This window comes from Pezoporus wallicus, unplaced genomic scaffold (assembly GCF_028554395.1).
Source record: "Pezoporus wallicus isolate ANWC-B61680 ecotype Strahan unplaced genomic scaffold, APGP_CSIRO_Pwel_v1 scaffold_3294, whole genome shotgun sequence".
Taxonomy (NCBI): domain Eukaryota; kingdom Metazoa; phylum Chordata; class Aves; order Psittaciformes; family Psittacidae; genus Pezoporus; species Pezoporus wallicus.
This window is the reverse complement of record NW_026635478.1, coordinates 10183297-10209881: the sequence shown is the minus strand read 5'-3', so window position 1 is coordinate 10209881 and position 26585 is coordinate 10183297. Positions and strand designations below refer to the sequence as shown.

The 26585-nt window shown below is 45.1% G+C and overlaps 3 protein-coding genes across 3 annotated transcripts in view; 1 reads left to right on the top strand and 2 right to left on the bottom strand.

Annotated features, from left to right (window-relative positions):
• Positions 1 to 1196: 1196 nt before the first annotated feature.
• On the bottom strand, positions 1197 to 3403 carry MCAT (malonyl-CoA-acyl carrier protein transacylase). Its single transcript, XM_057427364.1, has 4 exons — positions 2864 to 3403; positions 2611 to 2698; positions 2118 to 2335; positions 1197 to 1896 (listed from the first exon to the last, which is right to left on the bottom strand). The coding sequence occupies exons 1-4, from the start codon at positions 3305 to 3307 to the stop codon at positions 1474 to 1476; spliced, it is 1173 nt and encodes a 390-aa protein (XP_057283347.1). The 5' UTR covers positions 3308 to 3403; the 3' UTR covers positions 1197 to 1473.
• A 32-nt stretch (positions 3404 to 3435) lies between these two features.
• On the top strand, positions 3436 to 15766 carry TSPO (translocator protein). Its single transcript, XM_057427379.1, has 4 exons — positions 3436 to 3620; positions 11290 to 11490; positions 14576 to 14714; positions 15173 to 15766. Exons 2-4 carry the CDS (start codon positions 11303 to 11305, stop codon positions 15347 to 15349), a joined length of 504 nt encoding a protein of 167 aa, XP_057283362.1. The 5' UTR covers positions 3436 to 3620; positions 11290 to 11302; the 3' UTR covers positions 15350 to 15766.
• Positions 15767 to 18233: 2467 nt separating this feature from the next.
• Positions 18234 to 26585, bottom strand: part of TTLL12 (tubulin tyrosine ligase like 12) — a 28552-nt gene continuing 20200 nt past the window's right edge. The window contains exons 9-14 of the mRNA XM_057427352.1: positions 26022 to 26133; positions 25034 to 25185; positions 24868 to 24949; positions 24348 to 24416; positions 22251 to 22389; positions 18234 to 18754 (exon numbers count right to left, since the gene is read on the bottom strand). Of these exons, the coding sequence (XP_057283335.1) occupies positions 18603 to 18754; positions 22251 to 22389; positions 24348 to 24416; positions 24868 to 24949; positions 25034 to 25185; positions 26022 to 26133 (706 nt within the window). The 3' untranslated portion in view covers positions 18234 to 18602. The remainder of the gene's footprint in view (positions 18755 to 22250; positions 22390 to 24347; positions 24417 to 24867; positions 24950 to 25033; positions 25186 to 26021; positions 26134 to 26585) is intronic.

The window sequence follows — 26585 nt, the reverse complement described above, 5'->3', positions numbered from 1 at the left end:
CCGCGACCCATCCAAGGACACACAGTGCCCACAAGGGAACTGGAAAGCTCTTCCTAGGGGCGCTCTGGAGAACCCACTCCTCTGCAGCTCATCACCTGCTTCCAGAAAACATCTGAGCTGGCAAAACACAGCCAGGAATATGGAGAGAACTGAAATACCAGCATTCAAACTCTCCTCCCCACCACTCTGTCACCACAGGGTTCACTCTGCACAAAGGTGCCTCCAACAAGATCTTTCTGCAAAGTTCCCAGAAGCTGTTTCCTGCTTCTGTCAAGAAAAGTCACCCAAAGGCTAATTCAGCCTACGCAGCCTCTGAAGCTCACTCAGGGACAGCAGCCCTGCACTTCAGCGAAACATTTGTGTAACTTCGCACAACCAACACTGGACAGCTGGAGGGAAAATCCGCTCTGTTTACGTGTGGACTGTAGGCCAGTGATCATAGAATCAGCCAGATTGGAAAAGACCTTTAAGATCATCAAGTCCAACCATTACCCCAGCACTGCCAAGCACACCACTAAACCATGTCACTGAGGGCCTCATCTACACAGGTTTTTGAATGCTTCCAGGAACAGATTCTACCAGCTCCCTGCACAGCCCGTTCAATACCTGATCACTCTCCTGGTGAAGGAATTATTTTTAATACCCAGTCTAAACCTCAAATGGTGCAGCTTGAGGCCGTTACCTCTTGTCCTATCACTTGTTACTTGGGAGAAGAGAATGACATCCTCCTCTCTCCATCCTCCTTTCAGGTAGTTGTAGAGAAAAATAATGTTCCCCTGAGCCTTCTCTTCTCCAGACTAAACAATCCCTTCACCCCACAACATTAAAAATAACAGGAGAAGCTCTAGTTTATTTATAGCTTAACATGAAGAAAACTGTGTTCCTCATAACATCTTCTGCCTGGCAAGAATTTTACACGGATAAGAGTCCTGCAAACCAAGTGAGGTAAGAAACAGGAACATCAACGTACCAAAAGCTGTAACAACCAGTTGGCTCCTCTCAACGCACCCTCAAGCCCAGCGCAAAGCCCTCAGCAACCTGGAGCCAACAGCCTGGCTCTACCTTGTTTCCATGTGGATACAAGATACAGTACACAGCCAAAGCTACATTCAACTTGAGGTCATTCCAGCACCAACCCCTCCCTCCCCCACCCCCCACCCCCCCAGTTAAACAGGAAAAAGAGAGGGGAAAGCTGCTTGCAGGACTGAGGCCAAACAGGCAACTGTCTGGCATCTTTATTGGCAGTTCTGCAGTCCTGACACAGATGGAAGAGCCACAATTTGCTCTCCCCTTCCAAACCTGAGGCACACAAAGAAAGGAAAATGTTCATCTGGATTACATGCACAGTGCTCTTTTCATCACAGGAAGCTACAAATGTTTAAGACTTCCTCTTCCGGGAGCACAGTTAGTTTATGCTTTTTAAAATTTAGGTAGAAAAAAACAAGTTGCATGGACTTTTTCTCAAAAGGCTACTTAGGTCTTTGCTGCTTCCTCATCTTCCAGAGCATCTACATGGTTATATTGTTTCCAGGCCTTTAAATTACACTTTTTGAGAACAGCTCCTAGTTGCTTCCCAGGCCCCACTTCATACGTGTAAGGGAATTCTGTTCCTTGCTGTCTTTCATATACAGCATGCATGGTCTGCTCCCACAAAACGGGTGAAACCAGCTGCTTCACTAACAGCTTCCGAATGTGCTTTGAGTGCATGTACTTTTTGCCATCAACATTGGAATAGACACAGACCAGTGGTTTCTCAATCTCAATCGAGTTTAGGGCTTCAGCCAGTGGCTCTGCCGCTGGTTCCATAAGTCTGGTATGAAAAGCCCCACTGACCGGAAGCATTTTTGTACGTGTAAAATAATATTTTCGGGCATTCTCCTGCAAAAACTCCAAAGCCTATAAGAGAGAGAGAGAAGTGAGAGTCTTGCATGATAAAGGTTTACCCAGTTCACCCCACAAGAACCACCTCATTGTGGCAAAGGGATTCCTTTCCCTACCCAACAACTGAGGGCAAACGAAGGCCGTACATAACTTCCACACAGATGCACAAAGTGAAAGTTTTAAGTAAAAAAAAAATGTTAAACTCAGCTGAAGGGATAGTTATTTGGAAGCAATACCTGTAAGTGTCCTGCAATGACTCTGCTGTCTGGAAACAAATAGTTTGAAATCTCACACACGGGTTTTTTTATACCCAGCGACTCGCAGTGTTTACGGGCTTCCAAGCAGGCAAATTTGTAATTTGCCTCTCGCCGACCGATAACCGAGAGCATTCCGCTGGGGACGGCTTCCGACGCCTTTTGCATGGCTTCGGCGCGCACTTTGACCGCGTACAGCGCTAAGGAGAGAAAGAGAGATGCTCGGTAAACAGGAGCCGCGAGAAGCCAACACCGTCTTGCATCTGCGGCGCAAGAAAGGGCGGCTGTTTACTCTTGTGAAACGTCAACACTTTTAATGCTGTATTACACAGAGTGAACAGTTGAAGTAGAAAATAAGATATAACCTCCAATTAAAAAACAAAACCAAAAGCGCGAGGGACACAGTGTGATGCTTTGGGAAAAGCACAGGGCAGAGGGGAGACCCTTATGGGGGTTCAGCACATTCCCCGGGCACCTTCGGCAAAGCCCATGGCTCCAGCGAAGACCAGCGCCGCGAACTCCCCCACGCTGTACCCCGCCGCCGCCACGCAGTTCGCCACCACCTGCACGGAGACAGACCCGAGGCCACACATCAGCCGGCTCCCGCGGGGGGCTGCCGGGCCCGCCCCGCGTCCCACTGCGACTCGGGTGCCGCCGAGACCGGGCCCCGGCCTCCCCGCCATGGGGCCCGACCTCACCCCCCCCTCTTCGCCCCGCCGCTCCCTCACTTCAGGCCGCTGGTGGTTGAGCTTCTCCACGGCGGCCAGGGAGGCGACGAACACGGCGGGCTGGCAGTGCCGGGTGCGGTCCAGCTCGCCCTGCGGCCCCTCCAGGCAGAGGGAGAGCAGGTCGTAGCCCAGCACCTTCTCTGCCAGGGTGTACATGTCCCGCACGCCGGGGTACCGGAGCAGCCCGCGGCCCATCCCCACCAACTGGCTGCCCTGCCCGGGGAAGAGCAGCACCGTGCCCTCCCGGGGGGAACGCCGCTCCCGCCTCGCCGCCGCCGCGTCCGGCTCCTCGCCCCCCACCGAGCTCTGCAGCAGGTCGCTCAGGGTCACCGCCCGGTCCCCACCGCCGGGGCGGGAGCTGCCCCGCCGCCGCGGTACGCCGCGGAGGCCGCCGCGCCCTCTGCAGCCACCAAGCCGCCATGTCGCCGCGGCCCAGCTGCCCATGGCCTCCGCCCGCCCGCCCGCGCCGCCGCGCCCCGCGTTGCCACGGGAACCGGGCGGCCCCCGCCGGCAACCGCCCTCCCGCCGGGCGCCGGGAGAGAGCAAACGGAGAGAGGGAGGGAGGCCGCCGCCCTAGGCCTGGCCTACGCCGCACCACACCACACCGCACTACACCGCTCCTCCCGCCCTGCGCCGGGGGGAGGCCGCTCCTCGAGGCGGGCTCAGCCGGTGGGAGGGGCGCGGACGGGCCGGAGGGCGGGCGCTGCCGCCTCACGGCGTAGGAGGAGCGACAGGCGGCGGCAGCGCGGGAACAGAGGTAACGCCGGCTCTGACTGAGGGACTGACTGGACGGGAAGGAAAAAAGCCGGCGGAGGGTTCGCTGCGGCCGCGTCTGGGGCTGAGGGGTCGGAGTCCGGCGGGACCCCACGGGCAGGCCGGGCCGGGGCACCGCGCGTCGCGGCTCTGCCGGCGGAGCTGGCCGGTCGCGTACAGCTGTCCAGCTGTGCAGCCCCCGGTCAGAGGCGGTGGGTGAACCCGCTGCCTGGGCCTTTCGGAGTCCTGCTTCTCTGCCTCCTCACACGGCCCACCTGCGCCCTGGGCACCCCGGCGACGGCCACTTCAGGCCGCTCTTACCCTGACGGTGTTTTCTTTCAAGGGTCTCTGTAATTTGCTTTTAATTTGACATCTTTAGAAGGGCGAAAGAAAGGGCTTTTTTCCTTCTGAGTTTACAAGTAACGCGTATAAATCAGCACAAAATGCACGTTACTGATTCGAGCATTCAGTGGCAAGATCATAAAAAAACAAGGTGAAAGTTGCCATGCTAAAGTTGCAGTTGTGCAAGGACTTTGCATAACTTAAGGTTATGAAACTGTCTAGCTGGGAGTCAGACCTCATGGGGCAGTTCAGTAAAAGAGACTGTAGTAGTGATACGCAGACCCCCTGTACATTGGTCAACCCTCTGCATCAGTAGTGTAACTTGGGAGAAGGAAAATGGGTCAGAATAGCAAGAAGTTGTTGAATTTTAGTTCAGATCAATTCAGAAGAAACCCGATGAGATTTACTCACTTTCCTCATCTCTGTTCTGTGCTGCTTCGTAAGAGGATTCCCCCCCTTTCTGTAAGCCTCCAGGTACAAGAGCTGGAAAAGCCAGTGACTTTCTTGGGTTAGCTGAACTGTGTGGGCAGCAATACGGGTTATACGTATCACCTGTATCACCACATCCCACTCTGTGCCTGCATCTACCAACAGTGCAAGCAGCAATACCGCTTGTGCTAAGGCGAGCTGAGATGCTGGATGGCAAGTTCCCACGTGGGCCAGTGGAGGTGGCACCTCAGGGAGAACTGAGGGTAACGACTGCACTCATTGTGTTGAGTGGGTGTGCTGGAGCTTCAGGCACCTTTACAGCCAGCTCCCTCGTAGGCCACCTCGTAGGCAGAAGGGGCACCCCTGCTAGGCTGCCAGGTTAGAGTTTGTGCCACCAGGTGCCCATCAGGCCTTGGGAAAAGTCACGGGGGTGACCTTCACATCTGCTGCATTCAGAGGCAAAGACCAGGGCAGAGAACAGTTCCTGCAAACCACTGGCCCCCACTGCAGCCCAGGTAGTAACACTGTGGCTGTTACCGAGGGCACCTCAGTACAGCCATTTTGTCTCTGGTTCACTGCAAAGGGAGCAGACTGCTTGTAGAGCACTTGAGACTTACCAGTAGTGATGCCCCATGAACGTCCTCTTGCTACTGAAGTGTGCCTTGGATGTGGCGCTTGTGATATTTTAACCTGTTAAAGCAAGCTGAAGAGAGTCAGGCCTAGGCAGAACGTAAACTGAATATCCAGAATATAGGAGAACCAGCCTTTTCAAAAATAGGTGTAGTGGTTGCCCAGAGAAGCTGTGACTGCCCCATCCCTGGAAGCATTCAAGGACAGGTTGGATGGGGCTTTGAGCAACCTGGTCTAGTGGAAGGTGTTCCTGCTCCTGGAAGGGAGGTTAGAACCCAATGATCTTCAAGGTCCCTTCCAGCCAACTGTTTTATGATTCTGTAGCACTTTCTAAGTGGATGGATGAATAATAATAATTACAATGTTAGTAATACTGATGATAGTAATAGCCTACAGCGGGACACTGGGTAGCTGTCTGGAAGGGAGGTAGTCAAAAGGATGTTTTCTCTTTACATTGCTTGCAGAGGATTTTATACAAACGTACAGAGGGAAAGATTAGAAGAGACTGAGCAGTAATTGGCAAATTATCAGCTGGGAAGCTTTTGCTGTAGCATACATTTCAGTTCTCAATAGGTGAATCTTCAACAAGTTATAGATCTGTTTGTCCAACTTGTGCATGGTGTTTTAAAAGAAGTGGAGCCTGGGCAGTGAGAGCTGTCTCTAGACCTGATGAGTGCACCTTGCATTAGATCCACAAATAAATACCATATTCTTTATTTTTAGTTATATATTATAAACATAAACTGTATACTTGCTAGATATTTTAGTGTCTATTATTCAAGATTAGATAATAAAGATAAGACTGCTTTTTTTGTGGTAGCCATATTCTATCTCCCAGACTGTGATGTAACTTTGGATTTAGTGTTGTGGTTCCCCTGGAGTTAAAGCCACAACACACATAAATTGCCTATTAATATAAATAAAGTATGTACCCCTTAATTCTTCAGCCAGCTGTATCTCAGGAAGAGGCCTTTTCCCCATGGGAAAGTTACATGCTACCTCTCAGACCTGAGTAGAACCTTATCTGCCCTCAAAAAAATATACTGCAGAGGGTGAGAGGGAGAGTTATCTGTCTTGGGTACACCCTCTCCCTTCAACAGTATGCTCACAGCTTTGTCAATCTACCTCAAACCAGTAGGGACTGGAAAACCCAGAACCACATGGCTAATTTAGTGCTGCTGAGAGAATTTCCTTTGTGTTTTTAATGTGGTAGCTATAATTTAAGCCGACTGTGACTGGGCAGCTAGTACTAAGTTGCACAAGGAAGGGATTAGAGGTTTATTGGCACAGGGGTGTAAGAAAATCATAGAATAGTTGCAGTTGGAAAGGACCTTAAGATCATCTAGTTCCAACCCCCCTGCCATGGGCAGAGACTCCCCACATTAGACAGTGTCACCCAAGGCTCTGTCCAACCTGGCCTTGGACTCTGCCAGGGATGGAGCATTTACCACTTCTTTGGGCAACCCATTCCAGTGCCTCACCACCCTCACAGTAAAGAACTTCTTCCTTATATCCAATCTAAACTTCCCCTGCTTAAGTTTTAACCCATTTCTCCTTGTTCTATCACTGCAGTCCCTAATGAATAGTCCCTCCCCAGCATCCTTACAGGCCCCCTTCAGATACTGGATGGCTGCTATGAGGTCTCCCTGCAGCCTTCTCTTCTCCAGGCTGAACAGCCCCAACTTTCTCAGCCTGTCTTCATACGGGAGGTGCTCCAGTCCCCTGATCATCCTCTCGGCCCTCCTTTGGACTTGTTCCACCAGTTCCATGTCTTTTTTATGTTGAGGACACCAGAACTGCACACAATACTCCAAGCAAGGTCTCGCAAGAGCACAGTAGAGGGGCAGGATCACCTCCTTTGACCTGCTGGTCATGCTCCTTTTGATGCAGCCCAGGATATGGTTGGCTTTCTGGGCTGCAAGCACACACTGGTGGTTCATGTTAACCATATGCAATTAAACTAGTTGTCATAGAATCATGAAATGGTTTGGGTTGAAAGAGACCTTAAAGATCATCTAGTTCTAACCCCCTGCTATGGGCAGGGACACATCACACTAGAGCAGGTCCTTCCTTCTCCTTCTTGCTGACTGAGCTCTCCTTTGGGAGCATCTGGAGAAGGGCAGGGGACCCACTGCCTTTGGGACCTGCTCAAAGCCAAGAAGTGTTTTAGATCATTTTTCATCAGGCTGAAAACAAACGGTTTTGTTTGAAAAAAGCCTCTGTTGTGATGTATCTATTCCTACCTATAGTACACCCCATCCTATGAAGAGGTGGGCACTGAAAGCTTCTGTTTTTCTGCATGTTACACCACCATAGACAAATGACCTGCGAAAAAATAGAAGCCCCTTGAGCAGCAAGTTGCACCACTGTTGTCCCCCACCTTTATTTCTCCTGTTCCTTTATGTAGCTGGAAACAGCTTTGGGCAAGTTGGATGTTTTGAGTACCTAGAAAAACTGTTTTAACATGTCTGTAAAACAAACTGAGCTGCTGCAGCCCTCATTACACTGCTTAAACTGCCTGAACTCAGAGTAGGGCTAAATAGAAAATGGGCAGGATGATGAACAAAGTGTTGCAGGGCAGAGATAACTGGAAACAGAAATAAACAAGTGTGTGTGGAAGGAAAGATTTCTAACTGTGGTGGTTCTCAGAGGCAGTATCTGCTGAGCACACACTGCAAGTACCACCACAGACATGCGGGTTTCTTCAGGATGAAAATCAGGGTGCCAGAATATTGCACAACCAGATGTCGCCCTGAAGTAGAGCTGAGATATGATTGGGAAAATAGCAATTATTTCTAGGTTGTGTAATTCACCTGCAGCCAGAGGGGCTGTGTTAGCAAACTTGTACTGTGTAAGTTATTACTAAGTAATTTTGGGGTTATCAGCTGTACTCTAAAAGGATAAAGGCTGATAATTCTTTATATACTCTGTGATTACTTTCACAGAGATCCGTGCTGCATAGCTAACCAAATGCACACTGCGGCACTGGCTGAGTGCACAGGTTCTCCAGTGCATCTTTGCCTTTTACTTACGCTCTTATTAAAGACCTACACCAGGTAAGCAGAGCAAGACGGACATGGCTTCTTCAACAATCAACTAGTGCTGCTCCCTAGTTAGCTACTGCTTTTTATGGGAAATTGACAACAGTATTTAATTTCTTGTGGATTAAAATAATCAACTGCCACTGCTGATGGACAGCTGTGGTCTACCCTACAGGTATGTCCTGATCTTGCTGCATGTTCTTTCTTTTCTCTGTCTCAGTGGTATTATGCAAGAGAGAGTATTTTGGAAGAAGAGAGCTTGAGAAGTAATGAGACATACTGTTGGAAAACACAATATATAATTAGTAGTAAGAGTGGTCAAAAGACTGGGACACCAACACTCAATTCCAGCCAGTACATTCAATCTCTTCTGTTCCTTCCCCTTTCCTCTTCATGCATGGCTGCACTTTCCCCAGTTCTTTGTGCCTTCCCCACTGCTGTTTGCCTGCCTGATTTTCTTCTCTTGTTGTTTAAGAATTATTTCAGTGTTGTTCCTCTGACATGCAGACAGACAGACTATGGGTTTTGTCCTGCAAAAATAAATAATATAGCAACATAATTTATTCACCAGTAACTGCAGCAGAGCAGTACTTTTCCAATTTGATATCATTTAGCACTTTCAGCTTGCAGAACACTTTCAGACTCTTCCCTAGGGAAGAAGCTGACAGAACCACTGACAAAGTGCAGTTGCTTAATGCCTGCAGGAAGCCACCCTGATATTGTTACCGCCAAATAAAGCATAAAACCCTTTGGGTCCTTGCTTATCACTTTAAAAATTATATTGGCATTTGACAGCTATGCTGGAGCTGCACAGGTGACCAGCACTTTGCAGCATGTGTAGAGAACCAAACCTAGTGTTCTCCCTGTAGGCAAAGCAAGACCAACAGGGTTAGGAATTAATGAGATCTTAGTAACTTTAAATTTCTAACTTAACCTCCTTATCTGAAGGCAACCAAAGAGAATTACTGTGCTGGAGCTCTTTTCCCATTGCATCTTACTGCTCCTGCACATAGCAATTCCTTCACATCCTAGTCAAAGCAGAGCCTCTCATGCTGTCAATACAGGTGACAAGTAGTGTGTGCCACAGCTGACAGCCTGCTGCCTCAGGAGGGTAGCACTACAGATCTAGGCAAGGAGAACATTTAAGCAAATAGTAAGCAGAATCCATATGGCAGCAGTAACAACAGCAATGAGCTTCTTCCCTACTTAGCTTTTTTACTTGGTTGTTCTTTTGTTCTGTTTTTGACTTTTACTGTTGTCCTGCTTTGTCTGCTGCCTTTTTTGTGTGCATTCCTATTCCTTGCCCTCCCACAACTCTCCCGTAAGGCACGCCCACAGCCCAGCAGCCTACACATGCTTTCTTGCTTACTCCTTGCAAGCTTTTTAATCCTGCATGCTTTACCAGTCCCTCCATGCTGTTTTGCCTCAAAATTCTGCTTTGCTTCTATCACAAGGATTTTTCACAATCCCGTGCAATAGAATTACAGAATGGGTTGGAAGGGACCTTGAAGATCATCCACTTCCAACCCCCTGCCATGGGCAAGGACATCTTCCACTAGACCAGGTTGCTGAAAGCAACCTGGCCTTGAACACTGCCAGGGATGAGGCAGCCACAACTTCTCTGGACAACCTGTTCCAGTGCCTCACTACCCTTATAGTGAAGAATTTCTTCCTAATGTCTAATCTAAATATACCATCTGACAGGTTAAAGCCATTCCCTCTTGTCCTGTCACTACATGCCCTTGTAAAAAGTCCCTTTCTAGGTTTCTTGTTGGTGCCTTTAGGTATTGAAAGACTGTTGTAAGATCTCCCTGGAGCCTTCTCTCTTCCAGGCTGAACAAGCCCATCTAAAGCCCATCTGGCTTGTGGTCCCAGCCCCTGAAATCTCTTCATTAAATCTGCATAACTGTATGGGCAGGCCCCTGAGTACAGGGACAAAAACCATAGTGCAATTGCTGGCCAAGCTCATACCTGTTCTCCAAACAGAAATCCACTGCAGCAGCAGAACTGTGACAGTGCAACGTCATCTGTGAGCCATTTCCTTTCGGTTTAAGGACACCTGTTACAAGGGGGATTTCCTCTTCCTAGTCCCTGCCTCCTCATCCCAACAGTCAGAACTACAGCAATAAAACCTTTTAAATGTAGGCCAAGAGAACAGCCAGGTCAATACAGCAGTTTTCTTTGATGAGCCTGTGAAATGCTGGTTGTTCTAAAACTTTTGTTTTCTCTCTTGGGACTTCCACAGTTGCCCTCTCCCCACTGCTGCAATCTCCCCCCCTCCCACAGGACACACGAACAGGAATTGCGTGTATTTGCCTACTGTACACTTGAAAAAATAATGCATTGCATTTTGGTTCTGCCCTTTTTTATCATGCCTCTAATCTGTTTATATTTTAGCAAGCTAAACACTGCTTTTCTGTAGCATTTGGCTTTTGGCCAGAAAATCTGCAATGAAGCTTTTTCCAGTTTCCTTGCTTACTTTTTTACTGCTGCCTGTACTCTAAACCAGCGTGGCCTACCAGAGCAAGGCCTGATTTGGTTTTATTTCTGGGGGCAAGTTGAATCCAGCATACTTTATGGGCTTGGCAGCTAAGATTGCTGCAACTGATTGGATGATTCCACCAGACATCTCCTTCCATGTTTAACAAAACATCATTTATGTACTTATCTTTTCCGTGTCCTCCCTGGTGTTTATTTTCAGAGTCAGGTTCTCAAGTGTCTGCTACTAATTCACATCACTTTTACCAGCCATTGAGCATCCTCAGCACCTTTTTGAGGGTAAAAATGAAACACAGCAGATACAATTATTTTGGTTGAGCACAGGACAACACACACTATTTCCTTACTCTTGACAGTACGATCTTGTTGAGTGAATGGGCTTTTTGGTGAATACAGGAATTCTTAGTGTGTATTTTTTTTTTCCCCAAGTGTAGTTCATATGATATCAAACCGGGTAAAGATATTTATGCAGGTAAAATTCAGTAATCATACTGCACGAAGCTGAGGGGGAAGGCCTCACTTCCCCCCACCAAGTAATAGGTTCCTTTATGGGGGTATCGTCCAGTGGACCTGGGACAAGATCCATTCATTTCAGTTGCAGTCATTCCCCGTGACAAGCTCAGGCTGCGGCTCACATACATGTGCACGTTTTTAAATCTGCTAGAAATGGACATGTTTTGTAGTTGCATTTTAAAACGGCACTGCCAATCCACATGTTCGTGTTTGTTCCAGATTCACCGTCTCGATGGAAGTGGTGTCAGCCTGGGCCCCGGCAGTGGGTTTCACACTCCTGCCCCCTGCAGGAGGATTCTTAGGAAGCACTCTAACAAAAAAGAAATTGCCAGTGTGGTACGGATCTCTACAGAAGCCATCCTGGTGCCCACCTAACTGGGTGTTTGCTCCTGTTTGGGGAGCTGTCTATACATCGATGGGGTATGTTTTTTCACATTGTATTCAGGCATGTACCTGATCTCAAAGTTGCTTACTGTATAATGCTGTACCAGAGAATTATGATTGTGTTCCTGTGGCTGTATATTCATAAGAAACTCTGTCAAGCTGCCTGTTTAACAGGTACGGACATGCTTTGGGAGTTGTGTGTGGGTTTGATAGGACATCTTGTATGCACAAGTATCCACATCAAAAGCAGGAATTTGAAAAGCTGCCATTAACTTGCTTTCCTCATTCATCCTGAGGGGAATATCTGCCAAGCTGTCAGTGATGGAGTAAGGCAGCACTGGGAGTTCTTCTATGCATGTCCTTCAGGAATTTCAGTAAAATGATACTAAAAAAAAAGGGGGGGGGGGGGGAGAGAATTAGGATAGAACTATTCTAACAGAGCTCAATTAAAAGGAACCAAAATCAAAACATATGTGTTAAATTCTAAATGCTTGAAACATCTACTGACTCCTTATTTAACAGCAGAGCAATTTCTGTCAAATGAACAAGGAATGACATGGCTAAATACCATCCCCAAAGGGACCTTAAAAGTTTAATAATATTGTATTTTAGCAGCTGTTACTTTTAATAAGATGTGGTAAAAATATTTATAGAAGTAGGATGTCTCAGGAGACTGGGCAGTTTTGATACTCCTCACAGACTGCTTCAGAAGCTGTCCACCCAACAGTGCATGCTTTTATGTTAACTCTGGTGAGCTGTGCCACAGAGGAGAGGGTGCACTCTGCTCCTAGAGCCTCAGCAGAGATCAGTGCAGCCCCCAGGCACAAAGGGATGCTTTGTCTTTCTGCAGCTGTTCATTAAGAACTAGCTACACGGCAAGATTAATCATGCTTTTTCCTAGCTATCAAATACACTTTGTTGCTAATGCAATAGTAATAGTTTTTAGGTTGCAATATGCCTTTTATGGCTTAATCCCTTCCATCTCCCATTAATTTCGTCCATCACAACAGTACATTTCAAGTGGTGTGTATATAGCACTGGCTTAACTATATGAAGTTTCAGATCTTTTCCAAGTGAACATTGCATAACTCATCCTGCAGGTTATCTTAAATACCACACTACTTGTTGCAAAATACAGAAATGATGCAGTGTCTAAAACTGTATCTGAATGCTAAATTGGCTCTCACACATTTGCTCATTTGGTTTCATTTGCTTTCCAGAAAAGCTTTGTCATTTTTATAGCCTCATGTACTGTCCCTCCATTCCCATCAGTATTCTCTTTGCTTTCTCTCTTTGCAGTGTGTACTTTTAAAAAGCGCTGTTCTACTCTTGCATATTCCAAGAGTTATTACCATTTGAATCAGATCATTATTGTCCTGAGAGTTAAAGAATGCCTTGATCAAAGGGACAAGAGCTGAGTGGCTTTCCTGTGAAGCCATTCCTTCAAGTTGTGACAGTTTATCAGTACTTTGATACTATCAGAATCAGTATATTCTGAGGTGGATGGTCCTGATTATGTACATCAGCAAAAAGATCATACTTACTACCACACCTTTTCTTCTGTAATCCATCATGTGCATGCATTCCTTGACTGATCAAGACATATGGTTCCTTTAGAATCTCTTGAATACATTAAAAGCAAGAAGTAACTAAAAGCAGGATTTAGTAAGCTTACATGCCTTCCTCGGCATTTAACTTTAGATTTCTACATTGTGATATTGGTCTGAATTTAAAGTTAGGTTATGAACAACTCTAAGCCCACACTGTGGCTCTGTAAATCACTTAGGAACAGATTGGGGTCTTGATGCCTTTTACCTTACCCTGCCCCCCCCTTCCTGTTTTTAACACTCTGCAATCAAACTGCTGGGATTTCAGAGCAGTTTGAAAATAGAGTTCAGCCCCTATGAAAGTAATGGCCAGGAAGCAAGCTTGTGCCACTAACTGGCGTAAACAGGAAAAAATAAATCCTTCTTGTATGACCTACAAATGAAGACAAACTCCTTCCAATTACTCCTATGGATGTCTGTCTGCTCCTAAAAACCGTAATGCTTAAAGTTGGTCTCCATCTTTGCTCCGCTGCCAGCAGAGATACACGGGAGCCCCCTGCTGTCCAGCCTTGTGTACAGCCCAGTTCACATCCAGCCGGGATAGAACCTGTCTACACTTACTGAGACGGGTGCAATTCCAGATGTTGGCATTTTATCCAGGGCATTCTACTGTGGTCACCTGGAATGGCTATACAGTCATCTGGACTGAAATCCACCTGATGTCTAAAGGGAAAAATCAAAACAAGAGCGAAAGAGTTGTAGGTGATGAATGCTCCTTCTAATCAGGCTCCTTCAGTGCAAAAAACAAACCTTACATCAGTACATCTCCGAGATCCTGAGAATTCCTGTCTTTAGCAACTTACATTCTGGGATCCTCCAGCAAACCAATCTTCTGTAGCATTAAGAAGATCTGTTCAGAATTTTTTTGGAAGATCTTTCAGTAGCTGGGATACTGCAGACAGGAAGGGTGCTGGGCACTCCTCCTGGTTGATTCTTTCCACAGAACTCCTAAAAATCTTTGTTCTCCCCATCTTCATCCCCCTTCCTCCTGAAAAGTGGCTATAGGGTTCCTCCTGCTCTAACGCCATACATCTCCACCCTCACCGGTGCTTTGGGATGCCACTCAGTTCCTACTTCTCTTGTGTTCATTTCATCCACTTAAACAATGGGTTGTGTTAGGTTTGAGGTTTTTTGAATTTATTTTTAAAGCACCATTTCCTAGTACCAAAATTAATGGTTTCTTCACTATTTAGAGACTTACCTTTTAGCCTTGCCTCTTGACTTGCTTCCATTTCAGCATGGCGTTCTCTTTTAAGACTGAAACACAGGATGTCATCTGCTGCTCTGCACCTAGAAATGAGTACTCTGGCAGGATAGGGAATTAATCTCTCTCTGTTGCTGTCCACAGCAGGTGATCAACCCTGTGCTGTCAGTTACTCTGCCAAGTAGTGCCTGGATGTTTACTTTTTCAAATCAACCTAGACCCTAGCACTAAAGTTGCTTCATTTGATCAAGAACGTGCAGTTGCTTTCTAACCGGTGTGCTGAGTTATAGCCTCCATTTGCTTTCTCCAGATATGGCTCCTACCTGGTGTGGAAGGAAGTGGGGGGCTTCAACAAGAAGTCGGTGATTCCTCTGGGTCTGTATGCAGGGCAGCTGGCATTAAACTGGTCATGGACTCCAGTATTTTTTAGAGCTCACAAAATGGGATGGGTAAGTGGAAAAGTAAGTTTCTTAATCATAGACTTCTGCAGTCATTGGCGAGGTGATGAGTTGAAAGTTTGTTATAATCACTGCTCCCTGAAAATGAGCCTTCATTCACACCACATCTCTTCAGGCTGCATCTGTGACATGAAAAGACTGGACACGTTTACTTAGCTAGTGACTTGCTCAAAGTTACACTGGGTTTGTAGTGAATGTAACAAAAAAAGAAGGTATGGATGAGTGGGATTTTATTCTCCCTCTCTTGCTCCCAGCAGCAACACCCTTTGTTGTGACTGTTGCATTGTTTTATGAGTCAAATTGACTTATAATTCAGCAGAAATCTCTCTTTTTTGTTGCTGGCTGGTTTTCTGAGAAGGAATTAACAAGTGCCAGAGTGAAAGAGGTACACAAGTCAAGAAAACTCATCAAGTAAACCCAACGCTGACCACCACCTTCCTGTGTTTCAGGGGTTGGTGATTCTCCTGCTCACGACTGGTACGGCGACAGCTGCAACTGTTTCCTGGTATAAAGTCACCAAAACAGCAGCTTATTTGATGATTCCTTATTTAGCTTGGCTAACCCTGGCTTCTGCACTCAACTATCGTGTCTGGAAGGACAATCGTGACAAGAAGCAATCCAAATAAACAGTTACCAGCCAAAAAGATATTCTTTTCCTCCAAAAGAATTTTCTAAATAGCCTTATTTTATTTTTAGCTGAATTACTTCTACTGTTACAAGCTGACAAAGCAGCACTCGTTTAAAGCAAATACGCCTTTACTAGGCAAGTCACAAAGGGCTGTATTCCTGACTGGGTTTTCAATCAGCACTGTTAGTTTGCTATAAAAGCACTAGTTTTCTATATTACAGCATTATAGTTTATATGACAACAGCATTCCCTTACAAGAAATAAGCATGAACTCCAACTTTGTGAGGTCCAGAGGAAGAAATCCAGCCATATATTAACACAGCTTCCAGAAAGCTGCTCCTAACAGTGACAGACACTACTGTGGTCTGAATCAACACTGACAGGCACGATTGTGGCCTGAATATTTCATGTTTACCACTAGCGATTCAGAGAAAACTCCAGGAACAAACTTGCCAACAAAGTTTTCAAGCTGACAAGCAGGTATTCTTTACTGTGGCGCCGGAAGACACGGGGGATAGCTCCCCCTAACGTGTCTCCCAGCTGCCACACACGCCCTCCTTTTATAGCCACTGGGCATACATACACATTCATGAGGCTACGTATGGATTACATAATTTTCCAGAAAGTTCCCCGCATGCGTACAGAATTGTGGTGGTGGTCTCTGAGGGTCGTTTACTTCTTCCAACAATCTTCATTACTTCTGGCTGCCTTTGAAGCACGCGCAGTAGGTGCTCATACCAGTTTAATTGTTTTGTTAGCACCAGAGACGTAATAATCCTCCTATCCTCCTCCTTATCAGTTAGCTTAACTGTAGCCCATCCTGGACACCTGCGGTTCCCAGATACTCCTTATCCCTGTGTCCTGTTCTTCTAGACTGTTTTTCTTAAAACTATGTCACAACCATAACAATTTATCTTGTGAAAATTCTCAGTATGTTCTCTAGCTGTACTCTACTTTTTCTTCTGTGTATCATCATGCACCTCAGTAATTTTCCATTGCTACTGTTACAAAGCCATCAAACTTAAAATTACCTAAAACTAATTCTAAAGGTTTCTATATTCCATTTTGTGCCCCCTTGTCTCACTAGACACGGTGCTTTAATGCTGTGATGTGTCCCACTACAGCTGCGAGATTTCTCTTCTGGTCATTGTACTCTGGAAATGTTTAAGATGAAATCTTTTTCACAATTTGTGCCTTCTCACTTTGAAGCACTGTACAATTTATTGGCGGCTGAATGCATTAAAGTACATGTAAGTTTACTGACCTTACTCCTGTTTTTATTGTTTTTAAATGGTTTTGAGCAGAAAAACACCTTAAAGCAACTAGCCTTAAAGACAGTCCCTTCATCACTCCTCACCCCTGCTACGGGCAAGACAAAACAGGAAATTCAGAGCACCAGGTCAGAAACTGAGAGAACCCAACTATTCAGCAGACCCCTGCACACACCTCCGAGGCATCACCAGCAGCTCTGGCCCAGAAGCACTAACATACTCCACCTAGATCCTCAGATGCCAGTTCACTATTAGCCCCTAACAGGGGAGCTAGCAGCTGGGCCACCGGTGTGTCTGCTGTCCAGCAGGGCAGTACTGGCACCATGGCTATTCACGTCTCCTGCCAGCACCTTCTTGCTTCAGCTGCTTAGAAACAGAAACCAGGGGTTCTCTTCTTTGAGGTTATGGCAGCGGACTGCAAGATCTGGGATGCTTAGTTCAACCAGTTGCTTCCTATAAGATAAAAAGATCTCTTCCATCCAAGAGCACAACAGACTATTTTTGCCCACAGCTTCTGGTCCCATTACACAAATCTCACTACTTTCTAGATGCCATTCTTCTCATTTGCTAAGTGTGACATCACTTTCCCTTTGTGATGAGCGAAACCTCCCCCCTTAGATCCCCAGGTACTTCATGTTTTCAGGTACTTTGTAGGCAGAAAGTGCCTTTTGCTCTCCCACAAGAGCAAACACATTCCATGAGCAGCACTGCATGCCTCCTATGTCCATTCTCCAGCACCCACTACTATCTATCAGAAGTAGTCATGCCATCTGTGTTAAGCACTTCATGTTTTCTTTAGTCACATTTAAGTAAGGAGTCCAAAAAAGTTCTGACTCATGAGCTGGAGACTGATAAGAGCTGTCAGCACCATTCCTGGCTGAGGAATCCCCTCTCCCTTTGCCCACCTGCGCAGGCTGAATGTTCCTAAGACAAAGATGGTTTATTTCTCCAGCCTGTGTTCCAGTCAGTGGAAAAAAGTAGTTTCTGCAGCCCAGCCTGAAATAGCCTAAAATACCCCTCTCCCTTCTTGATCATGAGGGATAATGTTGTGTATTTGCAAGGCTTGAATCAACGTTCAGAACATTTGTACAATTCCGTAACTGTACTTTGCTCTCAAACAGATCCCGATTGCTGCAAACTAACTTAAAAAATACTATGCATGTAACACACACTTCATTTGAGGAGAGAGATTAGGAATGATTCATTTCAAACTGACACCCAAATACCCAAATATCTTAAGCCCTAAACCTTGAAGTCCAAAGACTGCTGGGGCTCCTAGCAGAGTTTTCCAGATCCCTTTCATTCCTTCAGGCCTCTTCTGCATTCCTGTGCTGCTCTAGACATTACATCCTTCTCATTTCCTGCCTCACCCCTTCCCAAAACCCTAATTTCTTTAAGGGGCAGGCTAAGGATGACAGCCAGCAGCACAAGGCTGTCACAATGGTATGCTGTGCCCTTTTATTTTTAACAAGAAAAATGGGAAGAGTCATCCAATCTTTAATTTCCTTACCCTAGGAGTTCATTGCACTGAAAAGCTATTTTCCCATCATAATATTTTAAATCTTTGTATAAGAGGGATAAATAATAAAAGACATACAAACTCCAACACGATCCAGTAAATTATAGTTTTACTCTCAACACAGGGAACTTGTGCAACATCTCCCAGCAAGCAAGCAATCAGGCTACTGAAAACCAAGGTAAATTGCTCCAGTTATTGTGCTATTTTGAGGTCCCCCATATTCAACAAACAAGACATTTGGTCAACACAAAGTCATGATTTAAAGAACTAAGCAAGACAAAGAAAATGCAGACAAATGATTATCAACACAGTGTATGGTATATGCATATTCTTCTGATACAAATTTTTTTCTTGGGTTACCAGTATAGGAAAATAGTTGCCTCAGCAGCTCACAGAACTGAAATATAAATCTTGCTGTGAAGCTTATCTGGGAAAGAAATTAATAGTGAAGCCTCCTGTGGCTAGACAATGCATGTCACATGGCAGTTGTCTGTTTCATCCAGAAATAGGGTGCTGAAGACATCATTAAAAAAAGTAGGGTGGTATTTGCAGGCTCTATCACAGTCAGGATTAAAGTTCACCTCCAGGATCTGAGGCTGCATAATTCTTTTCCCTGTGAAGGGGAACACACACATTGCCTCTTATTACAAGTTCTACAGAATCACTGCTGTCTTTAAGCCAGAGATTATACAAAGCGACTGCGAAAAACCGTATTTATGACCCAAGATGGCAAGCTGGAAGGGTGGGTTTAGTTCAGTGGGTTTGGTTTGGGTTTTTCTGGAGGGATGGAGGTCTGTTCTACCATTATCCAGAGGAAAAATCATCCAACAGATTCTGGATTAGCACAGTGAATGCAATGCCTCACTTAGAATGAGAATTTGAAGCAATTTAATAGGATCTCCCTGATGCAGCTATCTTGCTTGACAGTCTAAAACATCTTCCAGAAAACTGCTTCTCCTTTCATGTTTCAGTACAAAGCTTCCTTTCTTAAAGCTCTTAGATACCTGCCTTTCTAGTTCTAGCAGTCTTATTCCTTTACACTCCAGCCACTGCCACTTCAACTCATTCCTAACTCATTTGGTTCAAGACCACCTTAAAAAACTGAACGTGCACAAGTCCATGGGTCCTGATGAAATCCATCCGTGGGTCCTGAAGGAGCTGGTGAATGAAGTTGCGAAGCCACTGGCCATCATATTTGAGAAATCATGGCAGTCAGGTGAAGCTCCCGATGACTGGAAAAAGGGAAATAAACCCCCATTTTCAAGAAGGGGAAAATGGATGACCCGGGGAATTACAGACCAGTCAGTCTCACCTCTGTGCCTGGCAAAATCTTGGAGCACATTCTCCTGGAAGGCATGCTAAGGCACATGAAAATCAACAAGGTGCTTGGTGACAGCCAGCATGGCTTCACTTAGGGGAAATCCTGCCTGACCAGTTTGGTGGCATTCTATGATTGGGCTACAGAACTGATGGACAGGAGTAGAGCAGTTGATGTCATCTACCTGGACTTGTGCAAAGCATTCGACACTGTCCCACACAACATCCTTGTCTCTAAATTGGAGAGACATCAATTTGATGGATGGACCACTGGGTGGATAAAGAACTGGCTGGATGGCCACACACAAAGAGTTGTGGTCAATGGCTCAATGTCCAGCTGGAGACCAGTAATGAGTGGTGTCCCTCAGGGATCGGTGTTGGGACCGGTCTTGTTTAACATCTTTGTCGCTGACATGGACAGTGGGATTGAGTGCACCCTCAGCAAGTTTGCCGATGACACCAAGCTGTGTGGTTTGGTTGATACCCTGGAGGGAAGGAATGCCATCCAGAGGGACCTTGACATGCTTGTGAGGTGGGCTGATGCCAACCTCATGAAGTTTAACCATGCCAAGTGCAAGGTCCTACACCTGGGTCGGAGCAATCCCAGGCACAGCTACAGGTTGGGCAGAGAAGAGATTCAGAGCAGCCCTGTGGAGAAGGACTTGGGGGTATTGGTCGATGGGAAAATGAACATGAGCCGGCTTCAGTGTGCGCTTGCAGCCCAGAAAGCCAACCATATCCTGGGCTGCATCAAAAGGAGCGTGACCAGCAGGTCATAGGAGGTGATCCTGCCCCTCTACTCTGCTCTTGTGAGACCTCACCTGGAGTATTGTGTGCAGTTCTGGTGTCCTCAACATAAAAAGGAAATGGAACTGTTGGAACAAGTCCAGAGGAGGGCCACGAGGATGATCAGGGGACTGGAGCACCTCCCATATGAAGACAGGCTGAGAAAGCTGGGGCTGTTCAGCCTGGAGAAGAGAAGGCTGCATGGAGACCTCATAGCAGCCTTCCAGTATCTGAAGAGGGCCTATAGGGATGCTGGGGAGGGACTCTTCATTAAGGACTATAGTGACAGGACAAGGCATAATGGGTTAAAACTTGAACAGGGAAAGTTTAGATTGGATATAAGGAGGAAATTCTTTCCTGTTAGGGTGATGAGGTACTGGAATGGGTTGCCCAGGGAGGTTGTGAATGCTCCATCCCTGGCAGTGTTCAAGGCCAGGTTGGACGAAGCCTTGGGTCAAACGGTTTAATGTGAGCTGTCCCTGCCCATGACAGGGGGGGTTGGAACTAGATGATCTTAAAGTCCTTTCCAACCCTAACTATTCTATGATTCTAAAGGAAATAGAGTTAAATTTTCTCTTAAAACTTCATCAGTACACTTCAGAATTAACTGCATTCTGTGCAAAGAGAAACAGAGGATCTGATTTCCTGTCTGGTGTTGCGACTGTAAGTCAGGGGACAAGTTTATGATGCACAGGTAACCATACTCTGCTCTGCACAAAAGCAACCAACCTATTTGTCCACAGGCTGCCTATGGTATCACAGCCATGACTTTGGCACCCACACCCCCATCTTCAGAAGGCCAGGGACCCATGCAAGCTCATGTTCAGCCACAAATGTAATATGAGTTTGGTGCTTTTACTACAATAGCTTTCCTTGAGCTAGTAACATTAGAGTTGCTTTGCCTCTCCTATTAAAGACAACTCTAGGACAGGTAAAAGGCATTCAATGTTGGTGTAGCAGATCTAGATTCAAAACCTTGCTATAGCCAAATACCAAAGCTCCATTTTACATCCCCCGTTTCTCAATCATTTCACTCCATGAAAGTGATTAGTTGTCTATCTTGTAATTCAGATTCAGCCACTCCAGCAGTAGGCTAGGGTAGCCACCCAACATGTATCACCTAGTAACTCCTCTGGCAAACCTGGGCACAAGCAACAACTTTCTCCTGTGTCCCAGTGATCAGAGTTTCACAAGAAAAGGGTACACTTAGTTCTCTTTAATACCCCCTTTTTTTGTGTTGGTGCCTCTGCTGCTTTTCTACCTACAAGAGACACATGTCTGGGTTGGGCACACTGTAAGAACATTTCTGAGCCTCCTGGTGAAATAACCTGGTGAATGCCCTGTTTGGCAAGTTTTGCTAGCAGTCCTCCACAACTGGCTGACGGAAAGACTCTGGGTAGTCAGCTATGCTGTGGCACTGACATGAAGGAGCTTCACACACGTTCTTGCGGAGACTTGGCAACAACTAAGTGATGGTTCTGAAGACGTCAACAGCACTGCCACAGTGAATGTGGTCCCTTCCTTGCTTTAATAAGTAACCATACATTGAAGACACTGGGCCAAGTCTGGAAGTCACATTCAGTAGGCTGTTTCTTTAAGGTTTTCACAGAGAGACAGGTATTTCAGATGTTCTGTCACCATAAATGGGAAAGAACACTTGCTGCTGGTAGAGGGACAAGATTGTTGTACAGTTATTGGGGTTTGTGTGTGTTGGTTTGTGGCTTTTTGTTTGCTTTGTTTTTAAAAGCAGGGAACAGCTGTAGCAGGGGCAGAAGGGAAACAAAACCTCAGCCAAGCAGTTAACAGCTCCCCCACCATTCCTGTTAACCAGCAAGGCAGATTCTAATAACCCCACAGATCTGCAATTCCAGCTGTGCTTTAATGTCAGTGTGTGGCACAGAGCACACAGCTCACACTGCTTGAGAAACAGTAAGAGTTTAGACAGAAGAAATAAATTTCAAAACCAGCCCATAAATACAAAGAATTCAAAGCAACGAGCTTCTCACCATCTCTGCTGGTGTCCCATTTCAGCATCAAGTCAACAGCATATATTGCTCTTGATGACGGATAATCACAGATGCCAAGAGGTGCAGGTTTAGCTGAAGCAACTTGGAACAATTCAGCAAATGCCTTACAAATATTTGCCTAACAACAGAAAAAGGTCTCTGAATGAGAAGTGAGGTTCCATAAAAGCAAGAAACATGTTTTCAATTGCTTCATTCATACAGCTTTTTAAAGTTTGTATAAATTACACCAATCAACAGCTGAAAATGTGAACACTCTTAGTGTCAAAATGTGCATTTAGACCTAAAGACAACACAGTGAAAGTGCCAAGCAACCTGCAATATCCAGGGACTTTTCTGGAGAGCTAATCAGTACTATGGAAACCCTGAAAATAGGGCATTTCATATTAGAATTAAGTCCCTTCTCAGAAGTCCCTTCTCCCTGCCTATCAAGTTGTATTCTAGCTCTGTTTTATTCTGCAATGAAAAACCTTCTAGCCATTTATATCACTCCAAAAAGTGTGGTGGAGACATGGAGGTCTTAAGAACACACTACAATGATATCTTGAGAAACAGTCAGATATCCAACATGAAAGTTAAGTAAACCAGGAAGAACCTACAGGTGTGGATTTTCGCATTGAGTTTATACTGCAGTGAACCACTCCTTCTGCAAACGAGAAGACTGTATAATGCCTCCTATTCTGTACACAGTACTCCTCTGAGGAACCTACAGTACATATTTTGACATCTCTCTTCTCACCCCTTGTAGTATCTTCTTCCAGACTATTTTAAGCCTAATGCTGCAAAACTTGTCATTCTCAGAGTATTGTTGATTGAATATGAGGTTCTAGTTAAAACTGATGCCAATTAATTTATGGAAATCAATCCACAGTTGGGTAACATTCACTTTTGAAAGCAGAGGCACATAAATGCTCAGCTACCATTCATTCTGCATCTTCTAGCTCCTGATAAATATGGAAGAATGCAACAATTCAGTTTTGTGCACGTTTCTGAACCTTTTCTTTACATTCAGCTTTTTCTTTCAAGCATGAATTACAAGAAAAAAAACCTAATCAACGAGAAGCTCCTCATCCACCTTCTTGCATGTTTTATGGAACTATAGTATTTGGAGCTGCTTCTTTGCAGATAAAAGATGCCCTTATATTAGGGAACCAGCTGTTTTATTGTGAGAAGTATGAATGTAGTGACCAGAGACAGGGCTCTGGCCAGCTTGCTAACACTGAGCGGCTGGGCAGCAGCTGGAAATTCTGCAGTCTTAAAGGCAAGACTGAATTTAACAAACAGGGGTTCCAACTTACTAGCTCAGAGATACTATGTTGTGAGTGAGCTCCAGTGCACTGCACAGCAAACTGATCTGGAAGTGTACAGGCAGATCTTTAGACTGACAACTCTGCTTAGAACAGAGAAACCAAAACCTGTGATGCCATTCCACTGAGATTACTATGTATTGTAATTTCCTATTTACTCCTGTTTCCTGCTTGTTCTGATACCTCCTTGTGAAGCCATCTGAAACAAAGGAAGCAAAAGGCTGAATACTTCAGGGGTTCAACCTTTCAGAATCAGAGTTACTATTCTACCTAAGAGTAGCGGAAACTTTGAAAACAACTTTTCCACAGTCATGTGAGCAACACCTGTAGTGATTCGCACGCTTTATATTCTGGACCTCCCTGCCTTTTTGCATAAGATAATAAACCTTCACAACCATAGGCTTAGACTACAGGCAACCTTCTGCAAAAAAAGATGGAACTTGCATGAAGACTCTTGTCCCAGACTCCTGGGGGTAGTAAGGACTGGCTTCATTACCAACTCAAATATAAAGAATTTTTATAGTGTTAACAATGAAATAAACCCCTCAAATGCTAACAACAAAATTTCTGAGGGGGAATTGCACTAGGTTAAAAAAAGCTTCTGAAGTAAAGGTTAATATTTGATGTCCTTTGTGGAACCGAGAGACATGAAGTGCGTTTTATGAGGAAAAAAACAACCAACCATGCAACCCAACACTTTTTGAAAAGCTAATCTGATGGGTAAAAAAGGATTCATAAACATTTACACAAGAAAGATGAATTTCTGACTTACTTGTACTGTTGCCCAAGGATATTCAGGATATTGTTTTTCAAACAGAGGAATAAATTCTTCACAGTGTACCTAAAACAGTTTAGCAACATCAAAGACTGTTTTGGTTGGGAATGACTGAGCAATCAGATGGCAAGAGAATGGAACACTGAATACATTTTTCCACTCACGCAAACCCAGGTACAGAACCATAGAATTAGACAGTTCCTGAATACCTTCTTTGCTACAGTATTTCTTCTCATAAAGATCACTTGACAGCTATTAACCAGCCATTTCAATTATTCTTTTACTGGTCTATCAATGTGAGTTACATTCAGGATGTTAGTTTGTATTACCGCATATAATCACAGATGACTGGGGCAAAGTAGGGAAGAGTCTAGGGAAGCATTTGCTTCGGGTACTTCCACCACCTTGACTGCTTGTTTAAGTGAATGTCAAATAGGCTATTTGGTCATAGTCACAAAAGAGGCACTGGAAGATTTTCTGACGGAAAAGTGAGGAGTGTTCTGGACTGTTTGCTTACCTGTTTTAATGTTACACCGGGAGCATAATTCATGACTGTGAAATGCTTCTCATAGTCATCCAAGTCATCAAGTGAAAATGCCCTGGCAAATAAAACAATTCCTTAGTTTCTGAGCTATCAGGTTTAATTCTGAGCCCCTCCACCCTAACGGGGTGAAGGCAATTACCGATTTGAAAAGCGCAGCCAGAACACATCATAGATGTACAGCTTGAGTGGTTTGATGGACCGCAGCAACACAACGTAACGGATGTCAAATTTAACCATCCCCACATCTTCACGGTGAAACAAGACTGGGTTCTCAATATATTTGCACACTACCTACAACAAAGGAAAACCATTCACAGTAAATATAATTCAACTGAAATGAAAGCCAAGAGTCACCAGATCTTGATTAAAGGTATCCTTTTATGCATTTCAGTTTCTCTTTAGGCATGTGCATGAATACACAATGTTGTTATCCAAACAGACACCTTTTATTAAACTCATTGACACTGGGGTGGGGAAGTAGAGGCCAGATATACTCATTTAAAAAAAAAAAAAAATCAATGTTAATTTTATTTATGATTTTGGTAACCTTGTTTTGCACTAGAAAGGTGAAGCCATTCTTTGTGCATTCCTGCAGTCCAGAAAATACATGCAGTCCACACACTAACTGAAACAAAGCTGAAGTGACACTATGAGATATGACCACATATTGCGAACTCCTTGTAAAAACCTCCATGATTCATCTATTGCTGGCAAAGACAGTGCTTTGTGCCACTGTGCAGAGCTGTGGATCAGCAGTAATGATCAACCAGGGGACAGAAGCAATAAAGTCCCACAATTTACGACCAACATTAACTATAGCTAATATGCGTTCACCTGCCAGTCTGAGGATTAGTGTTAAAGCTGCATCACACTGGAGGATTCATTACTGTCAGGGCAAGTTTTATTTCTCTAAATAAGAAAACACCAGGCTCCTTGAGTTTATCACTACAACCAATGGAGCTGACCAATTTGAATCAATCAGTTCTGAACTAACTGAAACTCTGCTTCTGGCTAGCATATGAATTTTGAAGAAAATAAATTCCCTTCTCTGCATTTTCAAACCTCCTTTACGAAGCAGGTTTCTCAGCTCTCCCATTTAAACCACATTCAAACCCATGCTCTCTAACCTTTGGGCTGCTTTCTCTATGCCTGATGATATTGTTAAGGCTGTTGGTGATGTGGGTATCCAGGCTTCTGGCCAAGTTCCATGGTTTGCATATCCAGTGATTATCTTCGCCTCTGAGACAGAAAGAAAAGCCAACACCTGTAAGTATCCACCTCATTCATCTGTCTGAACATCCACTTGAACTGATCTGTGAAAAAATAGCGTGCGTTGCAGTGCAAGAACTAAGGACTTTTTGACTGACAGCTGGGAGCAGTAGGCCTTAGGCATAAAGAGGAGAAAAGGCAGTGGTAGCTTGCATTGATCTTTTCAGTTAGGTCCTAGCATGCTCTCACTGTTGGTTTCCTCCTGAACTTGACTCCTTCAAAAGGGGAAAACAACCCAACAACAGCATCATCATGAACATGCTCAGGTCACGGTGTGGAAATCATTCTTCCAGGAGTCTGAGAACATTCTGGCATGATACCATCCAATTTTCCAAGTTGATTCCCCAATAATGCCTTCAAATCATTCATACCAAGTAACACTATAACTCATCTCTTTGGGAAGAAATCACACAGTATCTCAA

Bases quoted from the DNA above. Each gene is read 5' to 3' on its own strand.
- MCAT (XM_057427364.1), bottom strand. From the start codon at position 3,307: ATGGGCAGCTGGGCCGCGGCGACATGGCGGCTTGGTGGCTGCAGAGGG. The intron at 2,699-2,863 runs GTGAGGGAGCGG...GTCTCCGTGCAG, and splicing joins TCAACCACCAGCGGCCTGAA to GTGGTGGCGAACTGCGTGGC. The intron at 2,336-2,610 runs GTGCCCGGGGAA...TTCTCTCCTTAG, and splicing joins AGCCATGGGCTTTGCCGAAG to CGCTGTACGCGGTCAAAGTG.
- TSPO (XM_057427379.1), top strand. From the start codon at position 11,303: ATGGAAGTGGTGTCAGCCTGGGCCCCGGCAGTGGGTTTCACACTCCTG. The intron at 11,491-14,575 runs GTATGTTTTTTC...TGCTTTCTCCAG, and splicing joins GCTGTCTATACATCGATGGG to ATATGGCTCCTACCTGGTGT. The intron at 14,715-15,172 runs GTAAGTGGAAAA...CCTGTGTTTCAG, and splicing joins GAGCTCACAAAATGGGATGG to GGGTTGGTGATTCTCCTGCT.